Raw genomic sequence first — 22,752 nt, forward strand, 5'->3', positions numbered from 1 at the left:
CGTCATTCAACCAACATACTAACGCATAGTAACGCACGCCTTTCCCGCCTCAGCAACGGTAACAGTTTTGCCATGATGAGAAAAGTAATTAATTAGATTACTCACTACTGAAAAAAATAACGCCGCTAGTAACGGCGTTATATTCTAACGCCGTTATTAACAACATTGCAAGGCAGTGATCCAAAAAGGCCCCAAAACCAACCGGAAGTGACACCAAATCAACAGGAAGTAACCTGGAAACAATCAGCCCGAAAAATCAACAGGTATTGATCCAAAATTGAAAAGAAGTGACCTGTAAGTATCCTAAATTTACAAGGGAGTGAAGCAAATTGAACTCGTTGCCTGCTATTGACAATGATATACGTCCAATTCAATTAAACTGGAAGGACTGGCTGCGAATGCCATTGACGGCGCTCCAACTGAATTGGACAGCAAGCGCTCTCAATGGCAGCCAGTGAGTCTAGCCCACATGATATCTAATTGCCATAAATGTGGCCCTCGAACCAAAATGAGTTCGTGAAAGAAATGGTATCCTTTCGCATATTTACTGGTTGACTGTTTATATTACTCTAACGCGCCGAAAATATAAAATAAGTAGCATTTAATCATAGTTTAGGAAAACAAGCAGACTATATTCAAAGTATAGAGGATATGAGAGGGCAGACAAAAGAGCCCGGATGTGAATGACTGAGATTTGCAGGGTCAGCACAGCGTTATATCCGGAGAAGACAAACATCAAGAACGTCACGCTGACGGAGGGGCTCTAGGTGCGCGGCATGCAGCTGACTGAGTGACATTGACGCTGACGGAGACATCCACCACCAAATCCCGCCATCATCTCTTCTGGTAACCAAAAAATGGACAGTCCAGAACAATGGCGGGACATCCTGTCTCGCCACAAGGAACGTCTGATAACAAAAAGACTCCACGGCTGAGAACTTGAATACTCTGAAGCTGCCAAACTCCCCAACTCTCGTTGCCTTGGAACCAGTGAAACAGGAATTCCTCTGCCCAATCTGCAACAGACAATTACCCTAAACAACACCCAAACACACCCTTCTTCTGGACTACAGCTCGCCTCACTAGATCCTTTAGAGGACAATGTTTAACTGATCTTTGCTATTTTTCTCAGAAATCTTTTGTTGACCTGTGATATGTTGACCCTGGCTCCAGCCTTCCTCTTGGTCTGAGTCTGTTGTTTCTGCCTTGCTGTCTGATTGCTGTTGACTTGGAATAAATTGTGAACTTGTGTTTCGAAGCCTTCTTCCAGCTTTTAAAATGGAATCGGTACACGGGGTTGAAACTAAGATGAATGCACGGAGTTTGGCCTTTTGGCCTGGTTGCGCCTGCTCGGGTCATTGGAATTGCGCTAGCACAGTTTGGGTGGCGTGATTCTGGCTAAAAGTTTGACACGTCGGATGCCCAAAGGATCATATGTCGAGGTAAAACTGTACCTGAATGAGTCAAAGGTGACAAATCCAGTGTTGGTTGGATCACTGAGGGTCAAGACGTTCCTGATTTCTCGTTGCTTCTCCTCCGGAATCAACCGTAGTTTAGCCAGGATGCTGCCTATGTTAGCTTTGGGGAACTTTAGACAGACAAAACAGGACATTCGCTATTTGTCTATGCCGCTCTTGTTTGAATACAACAGTCCATATCTTCTAGAGTTGTCCGATAATGACATTTTAACCGATATCACAATGTTGTCCAACTCCAAAAATCCGATACAGATATACAGTGGGGCAAATAACTATTTAGTCAACCACTAATTGTGGAAGTTCTCCCACTTGAACATATTAGAGAGGCCTGTAATTGTCAACATGGGTAAACCTCAACCATGAGAGACAGAATGTGGGGGGAAAAAACAGAAAATCACATTGTTTGATTTTTAAAGAATTTATTTGCAAATCATGGTGGAAAATAAGAATTTGGTCAATACCAAAAGTTCATTGCAATACTTTGTTATGTACCCTTTGTTGGCAATAACGGAGGCCAAACGTTTTCTGTAACTCTTCACAAACTTTTCACACACTGTTGCTGGTATTTTGGCCCATTCCTCCATGCAGATCTCCTCTAGAGCAGTGATGTTTTGGGGCTGTCGTTGGGCAACACGGACTTTCAACTCTCTTCACAGATTTTCTATGGGGTTGAGATCTGGAGACTGGCTAGGCCACTCCAGGACCTTGAAATGCTTCTTACCAAGCCACTCCTTTATTGCCCTGGCTGTGTGTTTGGGATCATTGTCATGCTGAAAGACCCAGCCATATGCCCTTGTTGATGGAATGGTAAAGGAGATTTTCACTCAAAATCTCTTGATACATGGCCCCATTCATTCTTTCCTTTACACAGATCAGTCGTCCTGGTCCCTTTGCAGAAAAACAGCCCCAAAGCATGATGTTTCCACCCCCACGCTTCACAGTGGGTATGGTGTTCTTCGTATGCAATTCAGTGTTCTTTCTCCTCCAAACACGAGAACCTGTGTTTCTACCAAAAAGTTTTATTTTGGTTTCATCGGACCATAACACATTCTCCCAGTCCTCTTCTGGATCATCCAAAGGCTCCCTAGCGAACCGCAGACAGCCTGGACATGTACTGGCTTCAGCAGGGGGACACGCCTGGCAGTGCAGGATTTGAGTCTCTGGCGGCGCATTGTGTTACTGATAGTAGCCTTTGTTACTATGGTCCCAGTTCTCTGGAGGTCATTCACTAGGTCCCCCCGTGTGGTTCTGGGATTTTTGCTCACCGTTCTTGTTATCATTTTGACGCCACGGGGTGAGATCTTGCATGGAGCCCCAGATCGAGGGAGATTATCAGTGGTCTTGTATGTTTTCCATTTTCTAATAATTCATCCCACAGTTGATTTCTTTACACCAAGCGTTTTACCTATTGCAGATTCAGTCTTCCCAGCCTGGTGCAGGGCTACAATTTTGTCTCTGGTGTCCTTCGACAGCTCTTTGGTCTTGGCCATAGTGGAGTTTGGAGTGTGACTGACTGAGATTGTGGACAGGTGTCTTTTATATGGATAATGAGCTAAAACAGGTGTCATTAATACAGGTAACGAGTGGAGTCTCGTTAGAAGTAGTTAGATCCCTTTGACAGTCAGAAATCTTGCTTGATTGTAGGTAACCAAATACTTGTTTTCCATTCTAATTTGGAAATAAATTCTTTTAAAAAAATCAAACAATGTGATTTTCAGTTTTTTTTTGTTTTTTTCCACATTCTGTCTCTCATGGTTGAGGTTTACCCATGTTGACAATTACAGGCCTCTCTAATCTTTTCAAGTGGGAGAATTTGCACAATTGGTGGTTGACTAAATACTTATTTGCCCCACTGTATGATAGAATTAGCCATATTATGTTGTTTTTTTTTTATTCTTCTCTTTTCTTTTTAACCTGTCCTGTTCAGCTACTTGACATGGAGAATGGAGATCCGAGTGCCTGATTGGTCTATTCCGTTTTAGTGTATCACATGGGAGTATGAAATACTCCCATTGTGATTATTCAACGTACCTCGATTATTAGGAGAAAGCAGCGAACGTTATTAGCTGTTTTGTTGAATGATTTCCTGAACAATGTATCGATTATAGTTGTATCGCCTTATCGTGAGATCATCATTATCACGAGCTTTGTATGGCAAATCGTATCGTGAGGTACCAAGAGGTTCCCACCCCTACTGTCATCACCTCATGTACAAGGGTTGCTGGTTTGGGAATTCACAGTTGAGACAGTATAAGACTTGCCGCGAAACCAATGTCGATATTTAGTCAATGATTTTAGGAACGCTTTTATCGGCCGATATTATCGTACAACTCTTAATTTCTACCCCCCGCAAACCTGCTCAGCATGTTGCTCCAAGTACTTGAAGGTGTACTCGTCAGCATCGAGCAGCTGGAATAGCCGGTTGTTGAGGTCGAGGATGGCCCCAACGTGCAGATCTTGGGCGGCGAAGTACTCGGAGGGTTCGCTCTTAAACAACTCCTGGCCTGGTTTTTTAATGCGACCCCGCGCCAGAAACATGCCGCCCAGCACACCTAAAGATCCACGCAAAGGAGAATAGTCCTAAGAACATCACTCTTACTATTCAAAAGCTCACTCTCCGAACCAGAGTTCTTCTGCGTGCGCTCAAACACGCTGATGGAGTCGTCGCTCAGGTAGAAAGAGATGATGAATTCCCTGTCGCTGTCCACTTGACTGGTGGTCACCATCTTGGCGTAGAACTTGAGCACATTACTCTCGAGGCCACATCTGTGAGCAAACAAGAAAACTCATTTATCCATGTCTTCCTCTGGCCAACATGCACCCTCCCGCTAATAAGTTTACCACTAGTTGACGTCCAGAGGTGGGTAGTAACTAGAGCTGTCAAAATTATCGCGTTAATGGGCGGTAATTTTTTAAATTAATGACGTTATAATATTTGACGCAATTAACGCACATGCCCCGCTCAAACAGATTAAAATGAAAGCAGTGTCATTTCCACTTGTTACTTGTGTTTTTTGTCTCCCTCTGCTGGCGCTTTGGTACGACTGATTTTATGCACCAGGAGCATTGTGTAATTATTGACATCAACAATGGTGAGCTACTAGTTTATTTTTTGATTGAAAATTTTACAAATTATATCAAAAGAGGTTTTAAGAGGGGTTTTAATATAAAATTTCTATAACTTGTACTAACATTTATCTTTTAAGAACAACAAGTCTTTTTATCCATGGATCGCTTTAACAGAATGTTAATGCCATCTTGTTGATTTATTGTTATAATAAACAAATACTGTACTTATGTACAATATGTTGAATGTATATATCCGTCTTGTATCTTATCTTTCCATTCCAACAATAATTTACAGAAAAATATGGCATATTTCATAGATGGTTTGAATTGCGATTAATTACGATTAATTAATTTTTAAGCTGTGATTAACTCGATTAAAAATTTTAATCGTTTGACAGCCCTAGTAGTAACACATGATATTACTACGTTACATGTACTAGAGTAAGTTGAGTAGATTTGTGAAGAACAAAGCGACTCTTACTCTGCTACACTAGTTGTTACATTTTCCTCCATATTCTACATACAGTATGAAGGAATCTGACCTTTTAGCCAGATTGCCGGAATCACGCCAGCCGAACCACCAGACTCCAACGACCCGGGCCGGCGAAACCCCGACAACCCGGCCAAAAGGCCAAACTCCAAGAGGAAGGCTCTGCAGATGGCGGTGAAGGCTGCACACGGGACTGCGGGGAGCAGCCATCCCAACACCACGGACCTCCAGAGGCAGCGCCCGCTGCATCATGAAAGACTCCACCCACCCCGCTCACAGTCTGTTTCATCCCCTCCCTTCAGGCAGGCGGCTGAGGGGTATACAGAGCAAGACTACCAGGCTCAGGAACAGCTTCTTCCCTGAAGCTGTCAGACTGTTGAACTCTTGCCGTGCTCTGTAGACTCTCAGCACAACACCATCTCGTGGATGTACAGTTTAATTTAATTTATTCACACATCGTATCATGGTACACACAAGAACAAGGTCATATATACAAGCAGTTCATCTGACAAGATGCATGAAAGGGACACTCCGAATAAGCTATTTAAAGCTTTTAGTAGGGGCCCATAACACAACCTCAAACACTAACCCTAGAAAAAAACGGTAGTTTTTTTTTTTCTGCCAGAGATACCAAAAGTAGCTGAACCAGTTTCACCAATGAGACGTCGCAAAAATAATCACATGACTCCATTATACCAATCAGACTCAGGCTTGTCATTCTATGATCACGCCAGTCTGTTCAATCACGTGGGGTCTTTAAGGCACCGTAAAAAATGAAGTATCTGACATAGCCGTCAACATGACTGAATTTTTTATTTGATTTTATCCTCTCTCCCAGTTTTTATTTGGCACCCATTGACTACGGAAAACTAGAGATATGATCCTTTTAGTTTCATAACAGGTAATATATTCTATCCACTAGAGGGCACTCATGGTTTTTGGACTAATAATGCTTCATTTCTGTAGATTTTGTTTCTCTCGCCGGAATGCAATGGTTTTTTTTGTTTTTTTTATTTATTTATTTGGCTTAATGTGCTTATGTAATATGTTATAGCACAGTATAATAATAAAAGTTCACATAGATAACTGTGTTGAGAAAAACAAAAATCAAACACCATAAGCAATTACTCACAATGTTACTCATAACTTGAATATTCTTTTCTCCAAATACTTTCTTACTTGTACTTCAGTACATTTTTTGGATGACTTTGTATACGTGAGGTTATAGTAACTATAAAAAACTATGGTGGAATGCAAAGCGGTTTTTGTAGATAGGTCAACTACTGAAGTTTTTTTTTTTTTTTTTTGAAATATAGTAAAAGAGGAGCAAAGAACGTCACTAAAAGCTTTTTTTTTTTTTTTTTTGGTATGGTGAACCATGTTTTGGCACATGTTTTGGCGAGTGTAAATCAAAGAGCCATCGCCAGATCAGCAGCCGTATTTATGTTGATGGTTCCTGCCATGAAACGGGTCTGGATTGTCTCTTTCCCAAGTAGATATGTGAAAGATATTCGTAGCGGAGATATGGAACAATCAATCTGCCGTGCCAGGTTATAATAATACGGTATTGTCAGCCAACCTTTCATATTCCATGAACTTGTGGAGATCTTTCTGTGGGGGTTTGGGTAGCAGATGCTGGCAGGAGCTTAGCGAGTCCTCCTCCGAACCAAATCCATTATAAGGAGGTACAAGCCTGGGGGGCTTTGGGGCTACGGGAGCTTTGTATTGCACTGTGTTAAACACCTCTGGGGGAAGAAAATAGGGAGAAAACACTAGAGGACGACAAAGCCTTGGTGGAGCGCTGATGTGATTTACAGCAGTACTTCCCAAATAACGGGGCATTTATGTGTTACCGCTTACTGCCCCTCAGTGGTGAAATTTAGACATTACAAATAATAAAAGTGGTCAATAAATGAAATACATTTTTGTCCATTGGTTACCTGTGCCGTACTTGGAGCGGTAGTAGTCTTTAGTAAAATCATCACAGTCAGCAATAGTCACCTTCCTGCCCCACACATTAAGCTCGCCTCCGACTTTCAAATCACAATCCTTATAAAATTCTTCTTGGATGGCCCCCGTCTGCAAAAGATGTCAACAGACGGACGTGCACTATTAATAAAATAATGTGATTAATTGTCGTTTGCCTTATGGAATATCCCGATTTGAGTGGTGATGTACTTTAAGGCTGTCCAGTAGGAAGCGGTCTCCTTTTCTGCTGGAGGCCAAGACATTAAGCACGGTGCGGTTGGTCACCTCTCCTGGTAGATTCAATTGGTTTGAAGCCTGCTATGGAGACATGACAATCATTAATGTAAGTAAGTAGGGTTAGAACATTTCGTTTCATTTAAAATACCTGAGCTTAGCCTCAAATGACATAAAATAATAAATAAATGAGGATCTACGTACAGTGGCGGACTTGGCAATTTTGGGGCCTAACGTGTATTTCAGTCATATTCCTGGGATATCTGGCATGAATCGCTGTCTTTAGGTCATGCCACAGCATCTCAATGGGGTTCAAGTATGGACACTCCAGAACGTGTATTTTGTTCTTCTGAAACAATTCTGAAGTTGATTGACTTCTGTGTTTTGGATCATTGTCTTGTTGTGGCATCTATCCTCTTTATAGCTTCAACTGTCTGAGAGACAGCGTCATGTTTTCCTGCAAAACTTTTGAATTCATTCTTCCATTGATGATTGCAAGTTGTCCAGGCCCTGAAATAGCAAAACAGCCCCAAATCATGATGCTCCCTCCACCACGCTTCACGGTGGGAATGAGGTGTTGATGTTGGTGAGCTGTTCTATTTTTCCTCCACACATGACGTTGTGTGTTACTCCCAAACAATTCAACTTCGGTTTCATCACTCCACGAAATATTTTGCCAAAACTTCTGTGGAGTGTCCAAGTGCCTTTTTGTGAACATTAAACAAGCAGCAATGTTTTTGTTTTTTTGTTTTTTTAGACAGCAGTGACTTCCTTCGTGGAGTCCTTCCATGAAAACCAATTCTTGTCCATGGTTTTACATATAGTTGATGTGTGCACAGAGATATTGTACTATGCCAGTGATTTCTGTAAGTCTTTAGCAGACACTCTAGGATTCTTTTTTATCTGTCTGAATATTCTGCGCTGAACTCTTGCCGTAATCTTTGGTGGACAGCCATTCCTTGGGAGAGAAGCAACACTGCCAAACACTCTCCATTTGTAGACAACTTCTCTGACTGTCGATTAATGAACATCCAGACTTTTAGAGATGGTTTTGTATCCTTTGCCAGCTTTACACAAATCAACAATCCTTATCGCAGGTTTTCAGACAGCTCCTTTGACCGAGCCACGATGCACATCAGACAATGTTTCTCATCAAGACATTTCTTACCAGGTGTGTGTTTTATAGTGGGCAGGGCATCTTTAAACCACTCATCACTTGAAGTCTCCTTAGGTAGAAGGTTCACTCACTTACTTATTTTTCCCCCTTCTGTCTCTGTTTGCATGCTATACTCATTAAAATATGAAAACCTATTAATGTTTGGGTGGTTTTGGTTCAAGCAGACACTGTATTTTCATCTGTGTGTTTTTGAAAAAGATCAGATCACATTAGATGGTGATTTTATGCAGAAATGTGAGAAATTCCAAAAGGTTCAGATACATTTTCATACCACTTTATGCTATGCATGTATTGTGGGGCGACCTGGTCTTATACTGTAAATTTGTTTTCTGCCTTTCCAACCTGTACATTCTCAAACTGCATTTTTATGTGCACAATTTTATGATTTTCCTTTTAATATTGGTCGGTTGAAATATACTAAAAACTAGGGGTGCAATGGTTCAGTTAGACCAAGGTTCGGTTTAAACCTCGGTTTTGGGATCACGGTTTCGGTTCGGTTTGCGGTTTGCTTTTTTTTGTTTTTTTTTTAAACTGCCTTTATTTTGCTTTTAAGAAAATGACAAACACTTAAAATGTAAACATATTCGTCTGTTAAAATGCCTCTTGGCTCTTTGGCTAGTGTAGTTAAAAAGTTACTTGGCAAAATAACTGGTGTTACCTTTAATTTTTGTTGTTGTTGTTGTTGATTTTTTTTGAAAAAACCCCAAAACAAAACAAAACCATAGCAACCTTTGCTATGTTTGGAAGTCATTTAATGTTGTGAATCAACCGTTAAAGTTGATAAAAATGCTCCCGTTTTTGCATTAGTTCCCTTCTGTCTACTTTCGACATGTGAAAATTTTAAAACCATTTCATCCTGTAAAGATAGACTCAAGTCAATATTTTGCCGATTTAGGAGTATTTAAGATAAAAAGATACCTAGGTTCGCTAGGAAGGTTCACTACAACAGAGCCTTTCTGAGAAGTTTACTGCTCTAAAATGGCGGCTGTTTACTAACGCTACCGAGTGTCATTTCGCATGTAATGGCGTACCGCAAGCAACACTTCACTTCCGCTCATTAATATTCATGGCATTAGCTACTGTTGCTCAGTAAGGACAAGCCACCATTTGTCCCTAATAGGAAGTGAATGGAAATCGTGTACGAAGGACATGTTTACAGAGTTAAACTTATCAATTCTCTCCGAAAATGATGTGCCTGGTGCCAAATTCACTGGCAAAGATGTTGAAGAACATAAAAATGTTCAGTTAAAGAGATGGCTTTAGTGTCGAAGGCTGAAAAAGACGGAAAAAACGAGCCGACCTAAGCATAGCTTTAGCTTTTTTATCGACGCGACTGACAATGACATTCTCCTGTTTCCACAAGCTATTCTTTACCATCAGCCCTGTCTTTCTTATATATCCTCTGGTTGTCCTACGTCTCTTACCGTTCTTGGGGGTAATTTAGTTAGCTTTGTGTAGCGATCACAAATGCTACTCAGTGACAGCCAACGAACACTTTTAATTTTTTCATGATAACACATCCTAATCCTATGATTTATTTACACTTCCCCCTTACTAATGTTGTTTTTTTATATACAGTGGGGAGAACAAGTATTTGATACACAGTCAATGGGAAAACCCATTGGCAGTGTATCAAATGCTTGTTCTCCCCACTGTATATAACAGAAACGGTAACAGTGGCAGTCAGATACCATTGTAATTCTTTTCAGGTCATTCATTGTCAGACAGAAGCAGTACGGCACAACGTTACGCTAAAAAAATAAGTTACAAATATAAAAATGGCTTACCTCTTTGTCCTCTGAAAGACCATGCCAACCCAACATAATGTTTCCTGCATATGAAATGTGAATGGATTCATCGAGCTGGTGTAAAGTCAGCGCAAGTTGATTCGGTCTTCACATTTTTACCTCCCGAGTTTTTGGTTTCCGGAAACGTATGAAGAAAACATCCTTCGTGTGTCGAAATGTCTAGAGTCGTTTCTACAAGTTCCAAAAAAAGCAATGCGTGATCGGCATTTTCGTTTTTGAAAGATTACCGGCGAAAAGTAGCACTAATTGCGCTGGGTCTATGCGAGGGCGGGTCTATAATGTCCCACTTCGGCTTTACTTCCGCTTTACGATGCGACGTCACGGTCTAAAAATAGCCTGTGTGCGGTACGCCATTCTATATGCATGAGATATCTAGGCGTAGATTGTAGGCTGTTGGCTACATTCAGGAAATATTGGACCCACCTAGCCTAGCATCGCGTTTGCTACAGCGTCACAACAAACACTCTTCCCTCTCCGGGTCATTCAACCAACATATTAACGCACATTGTCTCGTTGCCGAAACGGTGACAAAATCCGGAGGAAAAAAAAAATTAATGCACGAAAAACGTACAGATTTTGAACGTAACATACGGCGTACACATTTAAAAATCACTGCTCACTCGTACAAATTGCGCCGAGACCGTACAACTTGACAGGTATCAATTATAGTGTACCGTCACAGTTAGGTAGTAGCACTCTGTAGCACGGGATCTCCAACTATTAGTGGTCAGGGCGAAAGTATGTGCTTTAGCGAAATCAACTTCGGTGGCTTTGCGTGCCATTTCATAAATGTCGGGGATTACATTGTTGGAGAAATATGTCCGCGAGGGAACAATGTAACGCGGGTCAAGGCGTTGCAAATAAATTAACGAAGCCCGCCGTGTGTTTTCACTGGTGTCCTCTTCGGGGTAGTCCTGCTCTGTGCAAAATTTGTCAGAACACCGGCTGAGGTGCCGGAGTCATGTTATAAGTGTTGTCATTAGCATAGGGAACAAGCGCTCAGCAATGATTGCAAATTGTTTTTTATGTTTTTTTTTTCAATATTTTTTCTCCCTCCGCATTGTAGTCCACGGGGAAACCGAAATGTTGCCACACCGCAAATTTGAAATAAGCCGGTTCTTCCTCAAAATTCGGTCTCTCCACTTCTCCACTCGCCGTAGCTTTTTGTTTTCTTTCTTGTTTCACTTTCACTTCGCTCGTAAGCAAGAGGGGGCATTACTCTGCTTCTATTACACAGGTGCTTGACAGCGATCGGACATTTACTTGCGGGGTGGGAATTTCTCCACAGCTGTGCTTCACTTCACACACAGGCACACAGAGCTCGACCAATTCATTCCACAAGTGTTCGGAATAAATTAATTGCAAAACCGAAAAGGCGCGGTTCATAAAGGCGTATTGGACCGTACAGGGCAAACAGTATGGTTCAGCTTTCAACCGCAAATTGCTATAATGTTGGGATTAGCTTTGTACAGGACATCCGAATCTGCTTTTTCTATTCCGCCTTTATACGTTTTCAAAGGATCCGATCGGGCCTCGATATTGATAGGTCCTCAAAATCGGATGACTGGGACTTGCATGTAGAGCCAGAAAAATAAGGCATCAGTTTCATTGCAACAGTGTGCACACACTCTGATGAAAATAGCCAAAATGAAATGATCAAGTATAGTAGGGATGAGATTTGATGAAGGTTGCTTTGCTGCCATTTCATTGGACAGCAGACGGTGTCCAACTTTTGGAGGGCTGTTGACATTTAATAACAGGCAAACAAGGTTAGTGGAGTGAGAGCGCACACACACATGACGGACGCCTGGCTGTCTTTCAAGTTGAATTAGGCACTCGGCTGGTGGAGCCAAAATGCTGGAGGGGAGTGTGTGTGTGTGTGCATGTCAGGCCGAATGAGGTCTACAATGATAGGAAGGGTTCAGCAAACCAGAAAGGATGAACATTTTGCTTCGCTATTATTGCATTGTCACACTGATTAAAACACGCAAGTTGCTTGATATGACCTGACAATCAAAATTCGTAATTTTAATAATTGTTTTGTTTTATGAAAAAGCTCATGAGAATGGCAGATTTTGTGTTCCAAATTCAGCTAGGCCTGCAAGCAGGACTGAACAGCTTCGCAGTGTGACACAATTAGGACGTCACCCAGGTCAGGGTGGTGGCAGATCGTCCCACTCTCATTATCTCATGAGAACCTAACTTGCTCGAAATCCGCTTCTTTTTTGGGTTTAAAAATATATTCACACACCAAGGAAAAAAAAAAACTACTGAAGAGGGTCCAACAAAAAAGGAGGCGCTACTGAGCTGCGCAGCCACGCCCTTATTCAAAACCAAAATGAATCTTCTAATTGGGCCAATTCTACCACTTGTGCCAAATTTTGTGGCCCTATAAGATGCCTATGGCCATGTCCACACTTAGCAGGATATTTGGCAAAAAAGAGAAATTTTTCTACGGGTTGGCCTATCATCCACATGCACACGCACATTTAAACCAGGGTTCTTAAGAACGATGGGGAAAGTGAAGAAGTGTGAAATCTGCGTTTGTGCCGTCATCATGTGGACACTGATAACCGAAGATTTAACTGAAAACGTCACTGACTGCGACAAACTTTGTCCTCACGTCACACATGAGACCAATGTGTACATTTGGAGTAAATTAGACAGGTGCTTTTTTGGTTCCATTTTTTTTTTTTTTTTTTAACAAACTCTTGCTGTGCCTCTTATTGAAAAATAGTATCATTGACAATTAATTTATTGTTGTAAATGTGCTTAAAAATGAATGAAAGTGGTTGGCTTTGGAAGTTTTTTTTTTTCCCCCCAACGTGCAGGTGTGGACGCAATTATTTTTTCCCAACGTATTAGGGCAGAATCCTCAGTTTCAAAAAAACTGCTAGGTGTGTGATCATGGCCTTAGTCCATGAAAAACCTACTTCCTTTTAATGGCTAACAAGGGGTCGTCACGGCAACAGACAGACATGTGAACATAGGCCTTAAAATGTATCACAAAAGGTCTTATGCAGGGGTGAAAGTGGGCCAGAACGGTCAGGAACGCAGTTCCGGTATAAGATTCAGGGCCGGAATGCTGTTCTGATACACGGTGCTTTGATTCCGAAAATATGACGGCAGCTGTCAAAACGCTATGTTAAAAAAAAAAATGCTAAGCTGCCACACATGCATTTCATCTCCAAGAAGAAAACAATATACCAACATCAGAATTACATACACAACTGTTAACAACAAGCATAATAAAGTGCTTATGTAGCGTAATCCGTTTCCACCCATATTTATTATTTTATTCCACGGACGGCATGGAGGTTTCCCCAGCTGCTGCTGTTATCTTAGTCTGACGATGATGAGTCACGCCAATGTGCGAATGCACGCAGCAAAGCAAAACGGCTGGACTCATTTATCCGTTCAATTGGCTGACATACTGAAATGTGATCAGCGGAGATAGTTAGCTCTGATTGGTTCAAATGTGGATGTTTACTGGAACAGCAAAAAAAAAAAAAAAAGGCTGCTGAATTGATGCGACAAAAAAGGGCAATGAACATAAAATGGGATCAAATCTTTAAAAGCATGGAAAGAGTTGAGGAGGATTATTTATCATGTTTAGTTTTATAATATTTAGTTTTATTTGCTCTGATGGGAAGGTCCAGAACATCTTAGCTGTCAATGTGCACTTTGGACTTATATTTGTTCATTTATGTTAGGCTACTTATTCATTTTCTTTATGGTTTAAAAAAGTCAATGTTTGCGCGATCTTCAAAATATATTCCATTTCACTCTGCATAATATAAGTCATTTGTACCTATCTTTATGAATGTATGTTACTTATATCTTATTACAAAAAAAGTAAATGTTTACATTAACTTCAATTGTAATATACATCCTATGTTCTTAAGTAGTTAAAATTGAGACTTGGCATTTAGTATGTGAGGAAATGAGGGAAAATAAAAATTAGGAGATGGAGGTTGGGTTTTTTTTTTTTTGTTAACCTTTATTTTGCAGATCATTGAAAAAAATGCAATTTTGAATGAAAATCAGTTTTTGTATGTGTTATAAAAATAACTCTGCCAAAACCGTTTTCTTTGCATTTCAGTCGTTGTAGGAGCCCCCCCCCCCCAAAAAAAAACAAAGAAAGAAAAATAAATAAATACAATTTCTGACTCCGTGGCGACCTTCACGTCGGGGAGTTCCGGCAAGAAATTCTAACCACTTTCACCCACGGTCTAATGCAGACATGTCCAAAGTCCGGCCCGGGGGCCAAATGCGGCCCGTGGTGAAATTTCATCCGGCCCCCAGCCTCTGTCATAAAATCAATATCTTCTGGCCCGCACACACTTAATAAATTGGTCAGCAGTACAGCTACCAGCATATGAAGTAGCTTACACACTAAATGCTGCTCCTCATTGACCCACTAAAAGGCAGCAGCACTCTAAGCAACATTACCCCGTGTGATCCTTTACCTCCATTTTTTTTTTAAATAGCGACAATCAACAAAAAAAGTTGACTGCGACGGCCGACGCTTCAAGGATAGGTGGAAATTGGACTATTTCTTCAGTAAAATACACAACAACTGTGTCTGCCTCATTTGCAGAGACAGTCGCTGTTTTTAAAGAATTCAAAATGTGAGGCGATATTACTAAACGAGACATGGTGACATGTACAACCAGATTACAGGGAAGATACGCAGCGAGAAATTGAAGCAACTTGAAGCTAGTTCAATTTCACAGCAGCAGTATTTTGCAAGAGCCCGAGAGTCGAAAGAGAACCCCACAAAGGCTAGTTGCGAGATTGTTGAAATTATGAATTTAAAAAAAAAATAAAGCAAATGTGACACACAGAATGGGTTGCTAAAATTTGCTTCAATATATTGTTCTACCTAAAGGACGTCAGCCAAGGTCGGCCCCCCACATTTTTACCACACCAAATCTGGCCCCCTTTGCAAAAAGTTTGGACACCCCTGGTCTAATGACTACGATGACCAACCTGAAAAAAACTGTACATGAGGGACTTTCTGTTGCCACTAGTTGGCACTGAAGAGTTGATGCAAATGACTCATACAGGACCCTTCAGGATATGACTCCCACCAAGCACGGGAAGTTTGGGGCAGATATGTTGTATATCTGTCAAGTTATAACTGTTCAAAATTTGTTGCGAGACAAAATGGCAACAGTCATATTCACCTTCCTGTTTGGACCCTCTGCTTTAACGAAACATCAATATTTCTTATTAGGCACCTAAACACATGTCTTAAAGCTCCCCTGATGCAGGTTTGAGGCCAATGGATTTTTTCCCCCTTGGAGGAGGAGCCTGTCTCGTAAAAAGGGTGTTTCCTGTTCCCAGCATGGGGCGCCAGGCCTAATAGGGAATATTTCAATGCAGTCGTGTTCAGGCTGGAGTTCCTCTCATACAAGCCAGATATGAAAAAGTGGATCAGGGTTAGGGTCTTCCGGACTACAGCCCACCTCACCGGAGCCTTTAAAGGACTGAATGTTTAACGAATAGTTGCAATTTTTCCTCAGAAATTTTTGGTTGACCTGTGAAATGGAGACCCTAGATCCAGCCTTCCTCTTCATCTGGGTCCGTTTGCCGTTTTTGGTTTGTTGTCGACTTGGAATAAATCGTCAACTTGTGATTCAAAGCCTTTTCCAGCTTTTAAAATTGAGTCAGTACAAGGCGTTAAAATTAAGGTGAAGACTGAAGGAATCTGACCTTTTAAGCCAGACTGCCGGAACCACGCCAGCCGAACCGCCCGGCCCGCGCTGGCGCAGCTCCAACGACCCGGGCTGGCAGTTCTCCTACAACCCGGCCAAAAGGCCAAACTTGGAGCGTTCACCTCGTTTTAACCCCTTGTACTGACTCCATTTTGAAAGCTGGAAAAAGGCTTCGAAGCACAAGTTGACCATTTATTCAGGTCGGCAGCGATCAAACCGCAAGGTGAAACACAAACAGAGTGAGGCGAGGAGGCAGACTCGTTCCAAGGTCACCATATCACAAGTCAACAAAAGGTTCCTGAGAAAAATGACAACGATTAGCTAAACATTCAGTCTTTTTGAAGGCTCTCCCGGGGCGGGCTGTGGGCAGAAGTTGTTTGTGGATTGGACAGGAGGATTCGGGAGTTATTGTTATCAGGGCAACGAGGGTTGTGGTTTTTGCCACCTCAGCGCAACGTGAGTGCTGAGAGTTCACTTCTCGGTCACGTGTTCCTCCTTATCAGATGTTCCTTGTCAAGACAAGATGTCCCGCCATCTGTTCTGGACTGTCCGGAAGAACTGATTGAGGGACTTTGTGGTGCAGACATGCGGTTGTAGATGTCTTGCCTTGTCAGCATCAATCTTGCTCACTCAGTTGCATGACGCACATGTTGGGCTTCCATGATAAGAAGGCGTCATGTATCTCTTATGCCCTATGTCAAATATGTTCTGCTCGTTTTCCTTAAACTATAAGTGCGATTTATTTTATACTGGGTGTGTTAGAGTAATACAAAGAGTCAAACAGAAAAGAGAAGAAAGAAAACAGAGAAGATACTATTCCCTGATTGATTATATTAAGTGTGTTAGAGTACAGTCGATCGGTAAATACGAGAAAATTTATTATTCCCTTCAACGCGCGGAGTTTGGCCTTTTGGCCGGGTCGTCGGACTTGAGCTAGCGCGGTTCGACTGGCGTGATTCCGGCAATCTGGTTTGAACGGTCAAATTCCAACAGGCTTCATCTTCGAATTAGCGGGGGTTTAATTAGTAGTTGGAGTTGATTTCAACAAATTTCATGTAGTTTGTCAGTTATCTGTTAGTTTCAGGGCTCCGGAGTGGCTAAGCTAGCACGAGTCTTTGGTGCCAGCAAGTCACTATCTGCTTAAACACTATAATGGATTTTTGTAGGTGGGTTCATTTCCCAAGTTTTGTTTTGTCTTGTTTTTTTTGGGAAACAAAATTTTCACAAGTAGCCATCGTCCAATCAGCAGCTATATATTTCCTGAAGGTTCTTGCCATGAAACGGATCTCGATTGGACTGGAACTTTCCCGGATTGATATGTGGAATACATCCTTTTGCGGATATATTCCACATATCAATCTGGTATGCCAGGTCACTAATTCCGAACAAAATATTGGATTTACTCTAATTTTTCCACTCATACTTTTCAAAACAACTCACCTTAGGTAGCTTGCTGCGACGGAGGAATTTGGACGCTGAGGCTCTCCCGGAATTCGGCTGGATGACTTCCCTAATCTCGATGGTATCGTCGGCGAGGAAGTAGTGCAGCACGAGCTCTCGGAGATCCCCGCACACGGCCTGAGTGTCGTCCCAAAAGCAGAAGAACCGTAGAACTTTCCGGTCGTGTTCCAAAAACTGTCTGAGAGTGTCTCGTTTCTCGTAGGGCCGCAGTGGACTCATGCTTTTCTCCATCTGCGAGATGGTAAAAAAAAGTGTTTTGACTTTTCTAAGCATTGAATACTAATCTTAATATGTTGTCACCTTTTCCCGGAGGTTACGGTAAGGGTCTTCGGGCACAGCAACGGGGTCATTGAGTATCACTCCGCATTTAGCCAGAAAGTTTCTGGTGAACTGGTCACAGTTGGTCACCGTGAACGTGTGGGAAAACAATACCATCTGCTGCTGGAGGTTAAAGTGGAACACGTTGTAGAACTGCTCCTGCTTGGGTGGCGGCAACGGGATGCGTTGGCGACGAATCAGAGTCCCTAGCAACATGAATTAAGAGATGATTCAAACAATATAGGACTTTTTCAAGACTTTTACTCCTAAATTATACTAGTACAGTATTGGAAGCAGTGTTGTTTTCGTCAACGATAACAAGAACATAATATTTCGTCAACGAACACTTTTTTTCATGACAACGATGACATGATAACGGGCTAAAAATGTGTTTTGGGAGGCAAAAACGTAACGAGACGAATGCTAGATTTCGTCTGACGAGACGAGAACGATACGAAAATGCGCAATTGTTTCCGTCACATTTTATGTGTAGTTAGCCTGGATCGTAGCAGTGTCTGGTTGTGTCACTCGTGACGTGCTGCACCCGCCACAAAAATATTTCGTCAGCGAACACTTTTTTTCATGACGAAAATGACACAATAACGGGCTAAAAATGTGTTTTGGGAGGCAAAACCGTAACGAGACGAATGCTAGTTTTCATCTGACGAGACGAGAATAATATGAAAATGCACAATAGTTTCCGTCACATTTTATGTGTTGTTAGCGTGCATCGTAGCAGTGTCTGGTTGTGTCACTCGTGATGCGCTGCACCCGCCACCGACTCACCAGTGTCGTCTCCAGTCATTCCAGCTTGCACACACGGTAAGATTTGTTTTCTTATCTTGGCCAGAGTATTGTTGTGCAATATTGTTTTAGCCTTTAAAAGTCTGTGCGGAGTGATAATCACACACTGTAATTGTCAACATGGGTAAACCTCAACCATGAGAAACAGAATGTGGATAAAAAAATAAATGTAAAAAATCACATTGTTTGATTTTTAAAGAATTTCTTTGGTGGAAAATAAGTATTTGGTCAATACCAAAAGTTCATCTCAATACTTTGTTACAGTGGGGGGGAACAAGTATTTGATACACTGCCGATTTTGCTAGTTTTGCCACTTGCAAAGCATGTAGAGGTCTGTAATTTGTATCATAAGTTCTCTTAAACTGTGAGGGACGGAATCTAATACAAAAAACAGAAAATCACGCTGTATGATTTTTAAATAATAAATTTGCATTTAATTGCATGATATAAGTATTTGATACATGAATGTGATTTTTAGTTTTTTTTCCCACATTCTGTCTCTCATGGTTGAGGTTTAACCATGTTGACAATAACAGGCCTCATTAATATTTTCAAATGGGAGAACTTGCACAATTAGTGGTTGACTAAATACTTATTTGCCCCACTGTATATATATTTTACTAGTTACCCATAATATGCCTCATGCCCAGTGAGAAGTCACTAGTTTACACCGATAGATGACTTTATTCCAATTGAGATTTAAGGAAAATTCGCTCACCTTGAGGAATTCCACTGTTTTTGTACTCAGGTTCAACCACTTGTATGGTATCATCTTCCAGGTAGAAGTAGATCTTACACTTCCGGATTCTGTTCATCTCACTGGGAGCATCTGGCACCGCTTCTTGAAAATATGCCTCAAAACAGAGTGCCTGCGCCGGTAAAAAGGACAAGAATTCTGTCAACTGTCATTTTAAAATGGGAATTCATTCTCCGAACCTGTTTGTCAAAGGCAACCCACGACGGCAAACCACCAGTCGCTGCTTTGGGATAGACAGAAGATTTGGGTTTGAGTCGCTGCCCCGGCAACAGTTCTCCGCCGATGCCCGGTTTCTCTATTCCGGTCAGCAGAACACCGCTGATGTAGTCGAAATGTTGGGATTTGTGGAATTTATCCTTCAGAAGCTGGTACACAAAGCAGAAAGAGTTTGCAGCCACTTTCAATACGTTTCCAAGGACGACCACTTCTATTTGTTGAAACCTGCTGCTGACACTATTTGTTTTTTAAACTGTCCTGTTCAGCTGCTTCGAGACAGATAAAGGGTGTCCTTATAGGCTGAACAGTTACAATGTATCACATGGAGGTCTATGGCAAGGCAAGGCAAGGCAAATTTATTTATATAGCACAAGTCAACACAAGGCAATTCAAAGTGCTTTACATCACATGAACATCATAAAAATCACATTTAAATTAATACAACGTAAAAGCCAAGACAAAAGATCGCATTTAATCACAAATAGAATAAAAATAAATAAATAAAAATAAAACAAATAAAAATAAAACAAAAACTACTACTACTAATAATAATTGAAATCAGCAATGGAGATAAGCACAAGAGGAATAGAAAGCAGGTAGATTGAAATATATAGACAGTTATGGATATGCAGTGCTAAACAAAAGCGTTTTTAGCCCTGATTTAAAAGAGCTAACAGTTCGAGCATACTTCAGACGTTCAGGTAACTTGTTCCAGGTAACTTGTTCCAGAGGTGAGGCGCATAATAACTAAATGCTGCCTCACTCTGCTTGGTTCTTGTTCTTGGAACATGCAGAAGACCCGTTCCAGACGACCTTAGGGGTCTAGATGTCTCATAGGAATCTAACAAGTCAAGCATGTATTTTGGTCCAAGGCCATTAAGTATTTTGTAGTATTTTATAGTCTATCCTTTGACTCACTGGAAGCCAGTGTAGCGATTACAAAATGTGGTCCAGCTTCCTTGTATTTGTGAGGACTCTGGCTGCAGCATTCTGTACTAGCTGCAGCTTCCTGACTGATTTTTTATCAAGACCTGTAAATATACCGTTGCAGTAGTCCAATCTGCTGAAAATGAATGCATGCATAAGTTTTTCCATGTCTTGTTGAGTCAGAAGCCCCTTAATTCTGGTTATATTTTTTAGGTGGTAATAAGTGGATTTAGTGGCGGACTTTAGATGGCTATCAAATTTTAGGTCTGAGTCAATAATTACGCCAAGGTTTCTGACTTGATTTGTAGCTGTAAGTGACATTGTGCTAAGTTGGCTGCTTATCTTTGACCTTTCCTTTTTTTGGCCCAAAAATGATCACCTCTGTCTTCTCCACATTTAAATGGAGAAAATTCTGGCACATCCATTTATTGATTTGATGAATGCATTTACTCAGGGAGACTAAGGGACTATAATCATGTGGGGACACAGAAATGTACAGTTGTGTGTCATCTGCATAGGCGTGATAGGAGATGTCATACTGTTCCATTATCTGAGCTAACGGAAGCATATAGATGTTAAATAAGAGTGGTCCAAGAATTGACCCTTGAGGGACTCCACACGTGAATTTGGTTCGTTCTGACTGATGGTTTCCGATTGACACAAAGAAATCCCTATCATATAAATAGGATGTGAACCACTGAAGAATAGTGTCACTAAGCCCTACCCACTGTTCCAATCTGCTGAGTAGTATGTTGTGATCAGCCGTGTCGAATGCGGCGCTGAGATCCAATAGTAACAGAACAGATGATTTGCCTGCATCGGTATTCCGACGAATATCATCTAGGACTTTGATAAGCATATATATATATGTTTACGTTAACTTCAATTGTAATACACATCCTATGTTCTTAAGTAGTTAAAATTGAGATTTGGCATTTAGTATGTGAGGAAATGAGGGAAAATAAAAAATTAGGAGATGGAGGTTGGGGTTATTGCTGTTTTTGTTAACTTTTATTTTGCAAATCATTGAAAAAAATAGTTTTGAATGAAAATCTGTTTTTGTATGTGTTATAGAAATAACTGTTCTGAAACGGTTTTCTTTGCATTTCAGTAGTTTAAGAGGTTTGGTAAAGCCTGATAAAGCTTATGCCTTGCTCTTGGTAAAAAAAAAAGGGTATTTGTATTTTATAAGTCATGATGGTTTCATCGGGTGGTACTTGAAAAAGTTGGTAATTGGTTTAAACAGTTTGGAAGCCATTTTAAAAAAGTACTGTTTTTGAACTCTTGTTTCCAGACTTTACTTTCATGTCAAGACATTCAAACACGCTCGGAAGTTTCCCTACTTTTATGGCAAACATAACGAATTACTGCCCCCCCCTCCGCCTCCCAAGCATTCTTAACACTTGTAGAATTCGGAAAAGTGAAACAATTTTACTCATGTTGCAGAGATGACATAGTCCGAATGTATTTTTTCCCCAATTTTGCAAATGAATGAACATCCTGACAGGCAACAATTCCAATTTCATATATGGAATCTCGACATAAACACAATTAAAGTACATTGAAACCGAGTCAGTACAGTACTTACGTGCATATTGGGAGAATTTCCAGGCAAAAATGGTGACGCCATTGCGGAAATGCGCGGTTTTAGTTAATTGTTTTACCTCGGAAAACGTGCGTCTAGCGTAACGATCCAGTGTTGACGGTAACCATGGTGACGTTGATTGGTTTCTTAATGCAGGCGCAAGCACCCACAGGCAGTCTAAAGTTGAGCCATCCTTGAAAATTGTTTTTCAGACATATTTTGTTTGGCCTGTCCAATGTTGAAGAACCAGAAATGGATAAAAGATATGTAATGAATCTTATTTTAATATTAGCAAAATTTCACATTCATTGTGTTAAATATGCTAATCAAAGACCAAATTTTCAAGTTTTTGGGATAATGTTTTCTTTATATTTGGCCGATTTAAGTTCCTGTTTGAACCCCAAGGCTATAAGGACCAAGAGACTTTGCAAACAGTACAGCTTGTGTTAAAATTGACCCCCACCTTTTTATTTATTGTTTTTGTTGTTGTTGATGTATATATGTTGATTGTATGTGAATTGTTCACTCTGTGTGTATTTGTTTTTGTGTAAATAAAGTTTGTTGGGAAAAAAAAAAAAAAAAAAAAGCACCCACAGGCAGGACTTGTCCACGTTCGTATCAGGTTTTTGTAAAAACTGAACACAACATGCTAATAAAAAATAATGCATTTACAAAACATATACAATCATTAGCGGAGCTAATGCAAATAGGGCGCGGGTGCGATAAGTATAAACGGGGCC

The 22,752-nt window shown here is 41.0% G+C and overlaps 1 protein-coding gene across 1 annotated transcript in view; it reads right to left on the bottom strand.

The window, feature by feature from the left end:
- Positions 1–22,129, bottom strand: part of efhc2 (EF-hand domain (C-terminal) containing 2) — a 33,549-nt gene extending 11,420 nt beyond the window's left edge. The window contains exons 1-11 of the mRNA XM_057851407.1: positions 22,016–22,129; positions 19,464–19,649; positions 19,246–19,396; positions 17,706–17,929; positions 17,385–17,636; positions 7,216–7,323; positions 6,978–7,116; positions 6,617–6,782; positions 4,102–4,244; positions 3,834–4,030; positions 1,455–1,588 (exon numbers count right to left, since the gene is read on the bottom strand). Coding sequence (XP_057707390.1) covers positions 1,455–1,588; positions 3,834–4,030; positions 4,102–4,244; positions 6,617–6,782; positions 6,978–7,116; positions 7,216–7,323; positions 17,385–17,636; positions 17,706–17,929; positions 19,246–19,396; positions 19,464–19,649; positions 22,016–22,057 — 1,742 coding nt within the window. The 5' untranslated portion in view covers positions 22,058–22,129. The remainder of the gene's footprint in view (positions 1–1,454; positions 1,589–3,833; positions 4,031–4,101; positions 4,245–6,616; positions 6,783–6,977; positions 7,117–7,215; positions 7,324–17,384; positions 17,637–17,705; positions 17,930–19,245; positions 19,397–19,463; positions 19,650–22,015) is intronic.
- Positions 22,130–22,752: the final 623 nt, after the last annotated feature.

The sequence above is a fragment of the Corythoichthys intestinalis genome, chromosome 12 (genome assembly GCF_030265065.1).
Source record: "Corythoichthys intestinalis isolate RoL2023-P3 chromosome 12, ASM3026506v1, whole genome shotgun sequence".
NCBI classification, from domain to species: domain Eukaryota; kingdom Metazoa; phylum Chordata; class Actinopteri; order Syngnathiformes; family Syngnathidae; genus Corythoichthys; species Corythoichthys intestinalis.